Raw genomic sequence first — 15559 nt, forward strand, 5'->3', positions numbered from 1 at the left:
ATATTTATGAGGTAAAGCGGGCAAGAAAGCCGGATAGATGTGAATGTCTAAAACCGGAAAGGTGTGCTGATGTGCCCATCTGGTAGCACTTTCACGGCTCTTGCCGTGCCGTATGTGACCAGAACGGAACCCTCCGGATCTGCAGAACTAATCTGAGAGCCGAGGGACTGGGGAGCACAGGAGGTGGGATGATGACCCGTCATTAACCCCGAGATGAGCGGAACCGCGCAGGGGCGGAGAGTCATCAAGTAGCCCATCTTGAAAGGAAAAGTAGATGGTCACTGCAACTTCATATGGCACGATGAGTTCACGTTATAGCTCAAATAAAAATGAATGTAATACTAGACCTGGTTCGTATTTGATCTTATAGTTGGATAAGAACAAATTAGTCCCAAAATGCAGGTGGACAAAGGGGGAAAAAAAGACATTCCGGAAAACTACGTCTAATAATTCAGTGAACTAAATCTAATAATTGTAGGCTACAATGATCGATCACAGCAGAGTGGCCTGACAGGTCGCTTCGATGGGAGGTGGCAGTGCCACTCCTGATGAGTTGGCACCCCTGTTCCCTGCAAAGTCCAAATTGTCCTTAAATACTCTATGAACTTATTAATGCTTCGTTTATGAATCAATTCTTGAATAAAACGGACTAAAACATGACTTAGGCTTTAAAAAAAAGACATTGTCCAGAAGTTGCGCATCAGCAAATAACTAACTATTTGTCTGTGGTAGTCTATTGTTTAAAGGTCATAAAAATCTCAACGATGCACTGTGGCTCACCGTACCTCGGCAGAGAGGCTGCTGAGCTGCACAGTGGGCAGAGGGACAGAGGAGGCAGCCTGAAAAAGGAAGCACGACTCGCTTATCGCGTCATTCTGGATTTAGGCGTTGAGCAGGAAACAGCCTTTCCTCTCGGATTGTCGCAGTAGGAACAGACACTCAATTTTGTCTTTGCTCAATGCACCCCTCGGCACAGAACACGCGGAAGCCGGCCAGAAGGAAAAATGACTCCTTCGATAGAGATAGCTGTCCTGCTCCTTGGCGTCCTGGCTTTGGAGACGCGCCGGAGTGCCAGCGCGCTGCACATCCAACAGGCATTCGCGTCTCCAAATCAGACCAATAACTTCGTGGTGGACCCGGTGTCCAGAAAGGTCTACCTGGCCACCGTTAACACAGTCTACCAGCTGAACGGCACCCTGAGCGTCGAGGTGGAGAAGAGGACCGGGCCGGTGGAGGACAACCTGTTGTGCCATGCGCCACAGCTGCCCCAGGCTCCGTGCGAGCACCCCAAGTCCCTCACTGACAACTACAACAAGCTCCTGGAGCTTGACCGCGAGCAAGGGGTCGTGGTGGTGTGCGGATCGGTGTATCAAGGCTTCTGTGAGCTCAGAAAAATGGAGAATATTTCGGAGATAGCGGTGGAGTTCCCACCACAGGGCGAGAAGACTGTTTTCCCCAGCATGCTCAACATTGCTGCCAACCACCCTAACGCATCCACCGTCGGGCTCATCTTCAAGAGCCATGGGGGAAACACCCGGCTGCTTGTCGGGGCGACGTACACAGGGGCTGGCACCCAGTTTTTCCCCAAGAATCACAGCAAGGAGGACCTGCGCTTTGAAAACACCCCGGAGATCGCCATCCGCTCCTTGAACGTCAGGGATCTATCCCGACTTTTCACCTATGACATTAACCCTTCGGAGGATAACGTGTTCAAGATCAAACAAGAGGTTAAAACCAAAAACAAGCTGAACTTCGTCCACGCTTTCATCCAGAAGACTTATTCCTACATCGCCTTCAATAACGATGCGAAAACGGGCCACAAGGAGAGCCAGCCCAACAGCATCCTCGCCAGGATATGTCTGGATACCGAGAACCCCCGAAAATCCTCCGGGCCGGAGAGCAGGAAGCTCACTGAATCCTACATCCAGATGCCTCTCCAGTGTGGATTTAACGGGAACATTTACAACCGGCTGCTGTCCGTGTACCCCGCGGAGATCCACACAGACGACGGCAAGGGCTCCGAGCTGTACCTGTTTGGAGTCTTTTCCAAGGAGAGACAGACGGACAGAAAGTCTGCTCTGTGCGCTTTCAAGTTTGGAGATATCGAGGAGGAGATCCGACAAGGCCGCAGGAACTGCTCCAACTCTCCCAGCAGCGACGTTCAAGTGCTGGACAGCGTTATCCAGGGCTCCGGGGCAGCCTGCATTCAGAAAGGAAACCTGGTGGTAAGGGCTAGGGATCTCTCTTATGGGTCAACAGAAAAATATTAAATATGGAGTTAATTTATTTTAGTTTAGGCCTAGTTTGATTCCATTATTTCTTTTTATCAAGTGAAATTTGCCTAAAAGTCCAATTTAACAAGACAAATGGGAAGAAATTCATTAACTGAGATAGTTCCACTTGACTCGGGATTTCTATAAACAAGAGTCAGTATCTTGATGGGGCAGAATGACATTCACAAGAGCGGAACAACAGATAATTATTAACCTCACCAACAGATTTTCCACCCCCTCTGAAAAAAGTGAAATGTTTTATTATTTAATCTATATTTTGATTTCTTATCTATGCGTTATTTTGTAAACATTCATTGAATCAAAATGGACACTTCCCCATTGTACAAAGCCTGGAGATGAAGAAAATTAGAGGTTGTGTTTATGTATCACCTTTTTCGTGACCTCTACTACTGCAAAAACCAGAGTCAAATTCCTTGTATGCCCAAACATATGTGGCAAATAAACCTGCTTCTGCGTCTGATTTATGAAACCTGTAGCCCTCCACAGCTGTTCAGGCTGCACGAAATAGGAAAACCTCACTCATTACCGCCGTGTCCGTATCTGACAGTTTCCATTTCTGCTCTCAATGGAGTTATCGTCCTTAGCCATGTCACGGGTAGAGGTCGTGATATTTGGAAAGATGCTCCAGAGCCACACTGAGGGGTTACCGACAGGGTGAGACACCTCTCACATCCATCAGCTCCCTGTCTTATCAAATATGAAGAGAGGAAACAGCCAGTAGTTTACAGTTTTTTTCAGTTAAACCTCAGATATGTTTTTTTTTTTATTGAGTGTATACTGCTAACTATAACTAAGACAGAAATTTAGCACCATGCTAGTGGATAAATAGCAGCTTAAAACGTCATAAATACATTGTCAGATATTGTGTTTTTAACTACATGCTTTCCACTCGCACACCAAACAAATCATTTGCCCTTAAGGGAACTTTCGCATTATACACTATATTCGTCCCCTCTGTTTTCCCTCTCCGTGGATGGTGTCTCATAATAAAGGCAGAGAAAGCTTTGCACAGTTTCATAGGAATGCACTTAAATTCCAGCTTTTCATTGTGGTGGTTTTGACTGACAGGGCTGAGGTCAAAGGAGGCTGTCCCACGACCACTGTGGTGTCAGGTCAGAAAGTTGCCCTCCTCGCTGGCACTGTCTTGTTGGCTGTGGCCCCGGGGCCACTCCTCCAGTGACCATCTTTCTGAATACAGTCTCAGTTGGTCTACAGGCCTTCCCGAGATAGACAACTGCTCACTTCAGAATGTTTTAGAGTGGATTTTTTTCTCTTGCCGTAATACAACTTACTTACTCCTCACAGAATAAAGTTGATCTATCTTAAGTTTAGCATTTTGTTGCCATGACCGTGGAAATGTGATCTTTCTTGTAGTCAACAATCTGAAGGCCAGCACTGAGGGAAAGCTAGACACAATTTATGATAAGAGAGACAAGGCTGTGAGCAGAAGGGCCCGTGGGAAACGACTCTACAAATATCCACTGTGCTTAATTCTTTTTCTTTTTTTTTCTTTTCTTTTTTTTTTCTTTTGCCTCTGCATGCTCTAAAATATTCAGAGAATTCCCAATAGATCCTGGTACTCATCCAAGCGTGGCACTAATGTTTTATCATTGCCTGCTGAGGATTTGACAAAAGCAGAGTCTTATGAGTGTTGAAGACCCTTGTAAGCCCTTTTCAAGTATTCACTGAGATGTCTGAAAAGTGATTTAGAAGAATGAGCACCGTTGTGATAGCTACTATCAGTTCTTGTTTTCCACTGCACTTTCATCGCAGTTTTTTTTTTTTTTTTTTGCTTTGTTCTTTCCTGTGTTCTAATCTTTATGGCATTCATCTATAAGAAAGCTGATGAGAACTGATCTCCCTCTCATTTTCTCTGTGTTCTAGTTGCAGCCCGAGCAGCTGGACTGTGGTGCAGCCCACCTGCAGCACCCTCTGGCCCTGCGGAGACCCCTGAGGGCCATTCCTCTGTTTGAATACCCAGGCCTTAGTTCAGTCTCTGTGGACAATGTACACAACCACACTGTGGTTTTTCTAGGAACCAGTAATGGACGACTTCGTAAGGTGAGACACGTAAGAATGGACACAATGAACACAAATGTTAACACACACACACACACACTATCAGTGCCTAAACAGTGATTGAACAAAGAATTAAACTTTTCTAAACTAACCTCAGGTCATTCATGCAGTTGCCACACATAATGGTCACCACAGAATGGAGTAAATATTTTTAATGCGATCGAGCCCTCAAGCTTGGAAAAACTACAACACCAACAGTTATGTAGTGCTGCTCTGATGTGGCTGCTGAGTCCTTCAATAAACCAAATTTAGGTGTGTGTGATGAAACACTCATAGCCGCGGCAGAACAAGCGGGAATGTCTGCTTTCATCCGGTAGGTTCTCAGCACTGTCACCACCCAACCCCCTCGTTCCTTCCATCCATCCATGACCCATCCTGGCCAAGTCAGCGGCCAGGATGGGTCATGGATGGGTAATGTTCCTCAGACTTGGTTATTGTTGGAGAGATCACCAGAAAGCTGTTTAACAAAATCGGTTGACGACGCTTGACCCAGTCCTGCCGTGTGTTGCCTTCAAACATCTGCAGTGGGTCAGGCTTGTGAAAACCTTTCCCGTCTAATTAACAGCATTCCTCAATTCTGTCTCAGCAACATTCCTAGTCACCCCTGACTGGGCTTGCTAAGCAGCGGCCTGCTTGCAAGCGCCACAAGCTTCTTCTGCGGAAACAATATAAAGTGACTCTGAAAGCTTTCTGACCCTGTTGTTTTGCATTAGCCTGGTACCTTTTACAACATTAAAACCATTCGCCTACGGGGTGTTTTGTTGTGGGGCCTCTAAAAAAGTTCCTTGATTTCCTCCCCAGATGAAGGTACTACTTTAGCCCAAGCTGAGCATGCAGTAATTGGTTTTTGGTTTATACCGGATGCACAACACAGGTTGGGATGGTGTAAGCAACTGCGTGTATGAATATGTTTGTGTAAGCCTTTTTGCTTGATTACAGGTTTGACTGTGTTTTTAGGTGTTTGACTTTGTCTGTAGGCCAGTGCGAGGGGTTTAGTGATTTCATGTGTTTACTCAGATGCATGCATGCCCTGTGATTATGTGCTATATGTATGTTCTCTCAGCTCGTGTGTCAACCTTGTTATAGAGGGGGTGTAGTATTTCTGTGACCTTGGGCAACAACATGCTCTGTGCTTTTTAGCTTTATGTGTCTTTATTTGGGTGTGTGTGTGTGTGTGTGTGTGTGTGTGTGTGTGTGTGTGTGTGTGTGTGTGTGTGTGTGTGTGTGTGTGTGTGTGTGCCCTGAGGATAGAGCTGTTACAGAGGTTAATGGTGCTGTTAGTATGTGTAATGTGATTCTGACTGTGAGTTTGGCTCAGACTAAACACAGGGGAACGGTGGTTGAGATTAAGTTAGGCCTCTTTTACTGTCTTTGAGAGAGCCCTCAGTGAAGTAATTTGTAATTACATGCATTTTTTAATGAAGTCTCTCCCTCCCCATTACAGCTGACTTCCATTTACTGCCTCGCGCCTTTATCTCACTCACTCTCGTCCAGTTTTACTCCCTCAGTCAGTCCTCTCCTCCACTCCTCAGTTCATCGCTTCATTGTCCCCTCTCTTTTACGCAGCCTCAAATATAAAAGGCCCCTTTGATTCATTTTGCAAACAAACACACTTCATCTCTTTCTCTCTCTTGTTCTCTCTCTCCTGACCCACCTCCATCTGTCTTTATTTTCTCTCCTTTGCACCCAGGTACACATCCACACAACCAAACACACACATAGAGAATGAGCGCACAGCAGCTGAGCACTCCTTGGTTGAATGGGGTCTTTCATCTGCAGGCAGATAGACAGAGAATAGAGTCAGAGCGACCTGCCAGTACAGCAGGTGTTTCGTTGGTTGACCTGGTGGCGCATTGTACCACTCCTCTCGTCAATACTCCTCTTCTCTGCTCCTTGTCCAGGTGTGTGGGCTGCTGATTATGTGCTCCTCACTGTGTCACTCTGTGTGTGTGTTTGTGGTCGCTGGGGTGTGGGGTAAAGACATAGCACAGCTGCTTACTGTCTCCAAGGCAGAAGAGTGCGAGTTCGTGTGCACTTGCGTGCGTGTGTGTGTGTGTGTGTTTGTGTTTGCATGGGTGGGTGGTGTTACAAAAACAACAGTGATATTTGGAGGCTGAGATAATGCCTCTCATCACAAGCCAATGGTTTACTAAGCTTCTGTCTGCTCTGGTTTAACAGTAACTAGCACATCTCAGTGGGTGGTGATGGTTTTGTCTTTTGTGTGAGTGTGTGTGTGCGTGTGTGTGTGTGTGTGCGCGCGTGTCTGCTCATGTGACAGTGTGTTTGTGTGTTCAGCAGATGGAGAAGTGACACAGCCTGTGCTTGTCTCCAGATGCTGGTCAGTTTGCCAGTTCCTCAGGATGGCAGGATGTCTCCATTGAAGGGGGACCCGACAAATAGCAGAAATAAGAGCTTTCACTGTCTGTGTGACAGGAAGTCTCACTCAGTACAGTTTGTTTTTCTACGCAGCTCTGTGTGTCTGTGTGTATGTGTGTGTGTGTCTGTTTGTGCATACGTGAGAACAGATCACCCGTTTTATTATCTTGAGTTGTAGGAAGGCCAGTGTGTAGATAAATAACTCCTTGGGGGGACAAGATTAGGCGCACAACTTGAACAAAGGACGTCCTAAAATATTTGTGAGGTGGTTGAGCATGTAAAAAATACTTTGAAATAGAAAATACATACACTTTACAAAATCTGGCAGTGCTCACTGTTAGAAGCAGTAACCTCAAAGTTAGACGAGTGATGATGATGTGAAAGTTGCTGGTGGGAATTTTCTTCCAAATGCAGGTGGAGTAAGTGAATTAAGAAGCCATATCTTCTGAGGTGTTGCTGAGCAAGACACCTAGCCCTGAATTTACTCTTACTGAGCCGCTCGGTGAACAGAAAACGACTGCGGTTATATTGAGGAATTCTCAATTGCTCAGTTGACTTTTCCTTTTTGAATTAACCTTGAGAACATATTTATCCTGCATCTGTTCCAATGCTCTGATGTCTTTTTTTCACAGCTGACCCTCCTGGCGAACATGACCTTGGCTAATCAGTGGACACTGAAGCTACCTGCCAGTGAAGCAGTCCACCACATCATGACCTTTGACCCTAACGACAGGAACTTCCTTTATCTGATGACCTCTCACCATGTAAGAATGTGGCTGAAGACGAGGCTACAGTCTAATGATGTTTGTTGATTCTCTCCACCTTTGTCACTGATTTATTCATGTCAGCATGAAGAAGGATCATAATAGCCACAATCAAACCTCATTTCACATGTAATGAATCCTCCTCACCTCAATTTAGCTGAACACTTGCATATATGGGGCAAAGACAGCCTCATGTATAGACCTTCAGTAGGTTTTCAGTGTTGCATTTTCAAACCGGTATGTTTCATGACAGTCGTGCTTATGACAGAATGTGGCTGCACCTCCAGCAGATCTGTTGTACAGTGCAAATGCACCTGATTGTTAGTTGACTGTCGTGAGATTAAATTACTATGCCTCCTGCCTCGGGAGCCAAGAACTGATGGTTTGATATGCACAGGGTTAAGAAAAAGCTCTTTTCAGACACTGAGAAGACACATGATGATCCATAGCATGTTGGGATGCAACATATACTGTTATTAGTAGCAAATTACTTCAAAGTAATGATCTGTAAAAATTTTCATTAAATCAAAACACATTTTTGATACTATTCATGGTTGGCCTTTTTCAGCAATTGCCTTTAAATGTATTTACATGCTGTAAACCGCCCACCCGCAGTTACCTACAATGTGAGTTTGTCTGGCTGCACTGTAAACAGATACACCAGTTGCTCTTCTGCTATATTTCTGACAAAATATCTGCTCAAAGAGTGTTTCCTGCCTCCAGATTTTTGGGACATGTAGTCTTAAACCACACTTGCAGATTCTATCAATAACCAAGTGTGTCACCAACCAAATCAACCAGGACTCTTCGTTCTTATAATACTTAACTTATTATTTATAACTGAGATTGGTTGACTTGTTGTTGTGTTGTTTATAAATGTGTTATGGGAGTTAAGGTAAAAAAGTTTTTTTTGATATCTGTATCTGTAAGACTGCAACTAATGTCTTGGCTTTTTTTTTTTTTTTTTTTTTTTTTGGTTTAACCGATTGATCGGTTTGGTCAATAAAATGTCAGTAAAGATGGTGAAAATGCCCATCATGTTTTCAGAGCCCAAGATTACATCTTTAAATTGCTTGTTTTGTATGACAAACAGTCCAAACCCCCAAAATATTCAATTTACAATGACATAAAAGAGATTAAAGCAGTAAGTCTGCACATTTGAAAGCTGGAACCAGTGAATGTTTGACAGTTTTGCTTGATGAATAACTTAAACGATAAATTGCTCATAAAAATTGCTGACTAATTTTCTGTTGATTGTTTTAACACTAGTTCTGTGCTTATGGTCTGAGATGATCTTGAGGAATCTGTTGGCTTCGTCTGCTATACTAAATAGTGTTTTCAATTTTGTGTATGTGTGTGTATTTTATCTTTGTGCTGTGGTGTGCAGATGCTGAGGGTGAAAGTGGCAGAATGTGACCAGTGGAGGAGCTGCAGTGACTGTTTGCGAGCAGGTGACGCCCACTGCGGTTGGTGTACTCTGGAGAACAGGTAAAAAAAAAAAAGAGAGACACACACACACACACACACACACCCCTCTGTCCCTCTCAGCCTCTCTTCTGCTGCCAATAAGGAATAATTAAGTCAAACTGTCATATCACACACATGCCACATACTTTCTGACTTAATCTGCTGAGAAAACGTGAACATGAGTTTTGTCTTTAGTGTCTGTACTTAAACAGCTGGATCTGTTTATATGCGTGACTGACCAAAGTTGTTGCTCATTTTGAAGCAATAAAAGATCAGATTGATGGCATAATAAAACAATTTGAGCTTGTCATTTTGATACTTCTAGCGTTTGGATCAATGAAACCGCTCAGGCTCTTTTGCCGGCTTTCATCATCCTCATTCTCAGTTTCAAAATGTCGCCCGGCTGAATGAATCTGGGCAGTAACAGAGTGTGTTTTTTGGGTTTTAAGGCTTTTGTTGGATAGAGCAGAATTGATGTGCTTTTCAGTAGGCCTCAGACTGGGGAGTAACATCATTGTTTGGGGCGGTCTCTTGGTTCTTTGGTAGTTCAGGGAGGGAGCGACAGGCTGGCAGCGCCCAGCGAGTGACTTGGCTGAAGTGATACCGTGAGCGAGCAAGAGCCCACTCTGATTAATGTGGCTCTGTCAGGAATGGCTCTCTGGCTCTGTGTTCACTTGCTTTCAGGGAGACTATGTGTGGCGTTGAGCTGTGTTTGTTTGTGTGTTGTTTGTCTGCGTGTTAGTGTGTGTGAGATGGTTGGTTGCTTGGTGATTAAAGCAGATCAGATGCGATAGTGAATTTTGTGATGAGTTGTGCTGCAGCTCTGGAGGCTCTGGCATTGCCAGGGGCCATTCAGAGCTGGAAGAGTGGAACTGATGAGTTGTGTGTTTGTGTGTCTGTGTGTGTATGTGTGGTCAGACTGTCTCACTGTCATCTCCCTGTCTCTTCTACTTATTTATCTATCTGTCGTCTCTTTATCCCAGTCCCTTTCCCGCTTCACTGCATTTTTTTTTCCCCTTGTGATTCTCTCTCTGTCTTTGACTTCCTTTTTTTTCTCTTTCTTGCCCTCGTATTTTCCAGTAGCTTTGTGAATTTAGTTATCCCTCCCTCAACCTCCCTCTCTGTCTCCCTAGTCCTCGTCTCCTCTTCCCCCACTACCCTTGTCCTCCTCTCTATCCCTCTACAAAGGAGCGTTGATTGTGATGATGGTGGTGGGAGGAAGAGCGCACACTGGTTCTTTTGACAAGGAAATGTCAAAGTGTGTAAGCCTGTGTGCAAGTGTCAGCGTGAGTGTGTGTCGCTGTCTGGCTCTCGAAGTCCAGGGAGCTGATGTCATGAGTGTGTATTTGTGTGTTTGATGCACTGTTTGGCTAGTCATGCTGGCCGCTGGGCTGGTGCAGTGGCCTCAGAGCCCAGGGGATCAGGAGGTTGATGTGTGGGGGTGGATGGTATCCTCCATCACCCCTCTGTCTGATACAACTACAGACACTGATGAAAGAAAAAAAGGACCACTAGAGAATTATCTACAATCTGTGAAGCCACCACTGTCTCTGTGGGTGTCTGTTTGATTTTATGCGTGGCTCTGATGTCTCTCAGCACGTCTGCATGTAGAGTGAGCACGAAAACATGTCTGTTCGTTTCTTGGAGTCTGCATTGTTTTCTGAGAAAGAGAGTCCCTTTGCCAGAGATAAAGCGTAGTCCTTGATCACTCTTTTCATGCTGGAGCTCATTTAATCTGCCACATGTCACAGGAAACCACTTTAATATCTTTATTTGAATCAAATTATACATCATGTGCAGTCTTAGCCATTCATTTAGTATCATGCCTGTCGGCATGTGCTTGTCTCAGAATGACTTTTCGTGTGTCTGTGTGTGTGTTTATGTGTCTGTGTGTGGTTTGAAGCTCATATGTTCTCCTGCAGTTTAACATTCTCACTGGTTTCCCACCTTATCTGACGTACAGACACTTAGGAGGTGATGAGTTTCCTCGGGTCATATCTTAGCGGCATATATTGACTCTGTTTATTTTAAGGAGCTGTTTGAAAAGCTTTTAAAGTCAGCATGTTGCTGTGAGGCAGGTGAGGAGTATCTGCGTGTCCATGTGCGTGTCTTCAGTGAAAAAATAAAAGTGTTTTGAATTTATTAGTCCTCACTGCTGTGGTTTATCAAATTGTTGTTTGAGTTAGTAGGCAAATCATGAATGCATTTTAAGGAAAAAAAAAGAAGAAATAGAGAAAGGAAGAAACGTCATTATGTGAGTGACTTAGTGGATTTGCAGGCCAGTTGTTACAACTCACATGCTGTTTGTTGATGTTCATCTAGGACTGCATGTCTTTTTCTTGTGCGATGGTAAGATGAAGTTTCCTGGATGCCTGCTTCAGTTTATACCAAGTGGCATTTATGAGGTATTCAGTACTTAAAGATAAAATCTGGAGTTTACTGGATAGGAAGGAAGGAAGGCACTTTTGACCCATTGGAACCCAAGAGGAAGTTGTCTTTTACTCCATGATCTCAAATGAAATGCAAATATACACAGTATATACTGTATACATACTGTAAATACCGTATGTCTATATAAGTTGTGACTGAATGGTGTATCGCGAGACAATCTCAAAGAAAGGGCGGAATTGAACCTCAATACTTTTTGAGCAATGTCCACCATGTGTACAGAGAGTTAGCATCAAAAGCTTTGTTAGGTTTTGCTTACATATAATTTGGTTCGATATGTGCCAATTCACACTAGGTCATGATTTTGTCAATCTCACACTATCTTACTTCCACAAAGTTCTTGTTTGAGAAGTTCAGCATGGCTTGTTAAATGAACCGACATCTGTTAAGGTCTACAGCCATGACTTAGGCACAGCTACATGCTAACATCAGCATGCTCACATTCTCACAGCGACAATGCTTACTTGCTGATGTTTGGCAAGTAACTAACGCTTGCCATGTACGCCATCTTAAAATTAGAATGCTAACATTTGCTAATTATCACAAAATGTCATTAGTATTACATGTATTATGGTTGAAAACCAAAGAGGTGGGCCAATTAAATTTTTTACCTTGATGATGGCGTTCAATGAGAGTTGAGGTCTCTCGGGACCATGAATGTTTATGCAACCTTTTGTGCCAAGTAGTACCAAAACAATTTCCCGCAGCACCCTGCTACACTCAAAGAACAGCTTTCAAAATGAAAAATAAATCAATCGCTAAACAAGTAGTACAATTTCAGCGTCTTAAACTGTTTATCCATAAATCCACCGTAGTGTAACTACTGAATTTGTTGATGTGTTTGTTTGTGTAAAGGGGATTTTTGTGTGGCTCACAGAGCCACTCAGTTCTATTTTTAGTTCAGCAGCTGAACTCATGGCCTTTCTCAGTCCTTCAGTGCCAATGGGACTGAGAATATGGACATTTACTTTCCTCAGATACAAATACAAAATAGTGTGAGAGGGAAGTGGGATTTGCCAAACTCACTATGTGATGTGTAAGGACATTGCTAAATGGGGCCTCTTTGGTTTCTCCTTACTCTGAGGTCACTTTGTCCTTCCAGTCTGCACTGCAGATGAACTGAGCTCTGTGCCAACGGCCAGTGAAGTTCATTAGCGAAGCAGAAGTCAGAGTATGTGGCCATCTTGCTTGTTGAATGCCCTCTTACAATTCATCTGTCCCACAGATTCATTATACTCACAGACAGGCGCACACACACAGACTGTATGCTCTATGCGCGTCCACACAAACAAACACACATTCATGGTCCACATAGATAAAAGAATCAGTAGTTTTTTCATTCAACCATTGGTAACTGGCCCCTGATCTTAGTGCCTGCAGGATGGGTTGCCATAGCAATGTATGTGACCTAGAGTCAAGTAGTCTCTTGTGTTTAGCCAGACAAGCTGACAGCCGAGCTCTGAATGTGACATTAGGAGACCAGAGCACCTCATAAATCTGTGGGAAGCAGACCATGAAACCCAACGGTGAGAATTTGTCAAGTCCTGAAATGAAATGAAAACACAAAAGTTTGTGCTCATCGCACAAAGGATAAACTGTTGACTTTAAAACCCTGCATTAAACACCAGTGTGGTAATGCAGTGGCTGATTGGGTCTCGATTACCACCTGTAGCGTTGGCAACCTATTACTATATAGGTGATGATCATATTCTGATATGGCACAGACATGCTGATGGAAAATTTAACCCTCAAAACGTTTTCTCTGCAGACTAACAAGGAAATGTGTGGATGGTCATTAACTTCTGGATGTTGGTTTTTTACTTTTTCAGCACAAACCTAGCATGACATATATAGTGCAGAAAACCAAACATATCATCCAAAAATGATAATAAGTCTCTTTGTGCTGAAATCTAATCTCAACCAAAGTATCATAGATATGTATCTGTTAAATATGATATACCTAGATATGTTTTGTAAACTGTCACTCTGTTACTTTCTGTCCAGATGTACCATCCAGAAGGAGTGCACTCAGGGGCCGTTGGCACGCTCTTGGATCAGCATGGGCGAAGGCCCCCAGCAGTGTCCATCCATGACCTTGACACCCCCAGAGATCAGCATCTCTGCAGACATCAAGGTATCATAAACTCCCTACAAATTATTGTTGTCATCACACCATTTTCATAAGTCCAATACACATGACTCCTATTATAGCAGTGTATTTAAAGCTGATGAAACGCGATATCTCATCACCACCTGTATAACCTGACACCTTTCCCTATTATTAGACACACTATTATTATTACAATGCTGATAATGTCATGCCAACACAATTTGGTGCCGCAGCTGCCTCCACTACTCCAACCTTCTCCTTTACACTATGTGCCAGCTTTATATATATTGTGTATATATATATGTGTGTGTGTGTGTGTGTGTGTGTGTGTGTGTGTGTGTGTGTGTGTGTGTGTGTGTGTATATATATATATATATATATATATATATATATATATACATATATTATTACATTATATTTATTTATTTTCTCAAATCATTTTTTTTATTGCAAGTTTTTTAAATGTATTTTAGGTTTATAAGAACTGAGACACTGTATACTAGCTCTTCATCTACAGTTGGTCTTTGGTTAGAGAGATTGAAATGGAAGCAGCTATCTTGATCTCAATGCACAGTATTATGAGTATGTTGTATGGCAGGTTGTTCAGCATTGTTTATTGGGGGCAAACATAGTTTTACAGGTGCGGTGGAGTTGCAGGACTATACTATACTATACTATTATTTTCTTAGTATTTTTGAGTATTTGATTTTATTTGGGTTTGTTTTAGGGTTGTATCTGAATGTAGATGTCATTTTCCCATTAGTAAGTGAGAGCTAAAGCAGCTATTGAATAAAAAAAATGACTCAAAAATGCTTCATTTACGGTTGAATGGAAGTACTGTTGTTAATGTTGTTGCCTAAGGAAATAAAAAGTATTAGCAGGCTTCTGTTAGACTGTCAGTATTTGTGTTTGACATGCAAATTATTGGCTTTTGATCCAAACTATTAAGGGAAAACTTCAGCTATCTTTAACTAGATTCTTGACAATGGTGAGATGTCTATGGAAATGAAAAAAAAAAGAAATCTCAGGAAAAACATTTTGCTCTTTGCAATTGCAATTTGCAGTGACTTTCCAAAGTTGTAGTTTGGCTCTAGTCTGTTGGTGCATGTCCATTATAATTTCCTGTTAGTATAAAATGTTAGAGTAAAGTAATTTCCTGTATTTCAACTGCAAAAACACTGCACTACAAAGGTTAGTATACAGTACTTACAGTATTATTAGAGTATTAACTTACAGTATATTGCAGTGGTTTTCAACTTAGTAACAAAGTAATATTATCAAGACCATGAACTGCATGATTCAAATCACCTTAACATGAGTTTCTCGGATAGAAATGAAAAATGGAAGTTACAGTGATGAGCAACACCTGTCACAGTCTTTCATTTTATACACTTCACCTACATCTTTTAGAGTATGGATTTGGGACACAGAGAAACTGTCAAATATTGAGTGCTACATAAGAACACCAGTCTGGTTTTAATCAAACCTGGCAGGATCACAGTATCTTGGCAAAAAGAGTGTCTGTATTATACATGGGCTATGTTGTTTTCAATCATTTCCCCCAGTCAGTATATCATGTAACACAAGCACAGTAACAATGTGATAATTAGCTCACTGAATTCTGACACTTGGAATATATTTGACCTTTAATTACAGCTCATAATTAGACGAGGCTGAGAGATGACAGGTCATTAATTGGTTCATTAATTGTGGATATTTGCTTGTTATGTAGGTCATCTCGGCTGGTCTGTAATCGCTCCACCAGCTGCCCGATCCACAGGCATCCTTCAGAGTCACAGGAAGCTCAGCTCAAGGATGTCTACCCAAACAGGAAGCAGCAGGCAGGAAGTCAGGGCTTAAGCCGGGAAATGATCAGATCCACTGAACAATAGGGCAGATTTTAAGACATGTTAGCACGTTACCGGCCACTTCAGCTCGTGTCTGCTGAGCCACAGAATATCTCATCTTGCATTTCCTCTCTCCCCTCCCCCCTTATCTTTTTCTCACACTGAAATCATTTA

The 15559-nt window shown here is 42.9% G+C and overlaps 1 protein-coding gene across 1 annotated transcript in view; it reads left to right on the top strand.

The window, feature by feature from the left end:
• The first annotated feature begins 870 nt into the window (after positions 1–870).
• The window catches only part of plxnd1 (plexin D1), a 63306-nt gene continuing 48617 nt past the window's right edge, over positions 871–15559 (top strand). Inside the window, exons 1-5 of the mRNA XM_040153965.1 lie at positions 871–2225; positions 4179–4355; positions 7382–7513; positions 8901–9001; positions 13433–13562. Of these exons, the coding sequence (XP_040009899.1) occupies positions 1005–2225; positions 4179–4355; positions 7382–7513; positions 8901–9001; positions 13433–13562 (1761 nt within the window). The 5' untranslated portion in view covers positions 871–1004. The remainder of the gene's footprint in view (positions 2226–4178; positions 4356–7381; positions 7514–8900; positions 9002–13432; positions 13563–15559) is intronic.

Source organism: Xiphias gladius, chromosome 18 (genome assembly GCF_016859285.1).
Source record: "Xiphias gladius isolate SHS-SW01 ecotype Sanya breed wild chromosome 18, ASM1685928v1, whole genome shotgun sequence".
NCBI classification, from domain to species: Eukaryota; Metazoa; Chordata; class Actinopteri; order Istiophoriformes; family Xiphiidae; genus Xiphias; species Xiphias gladius.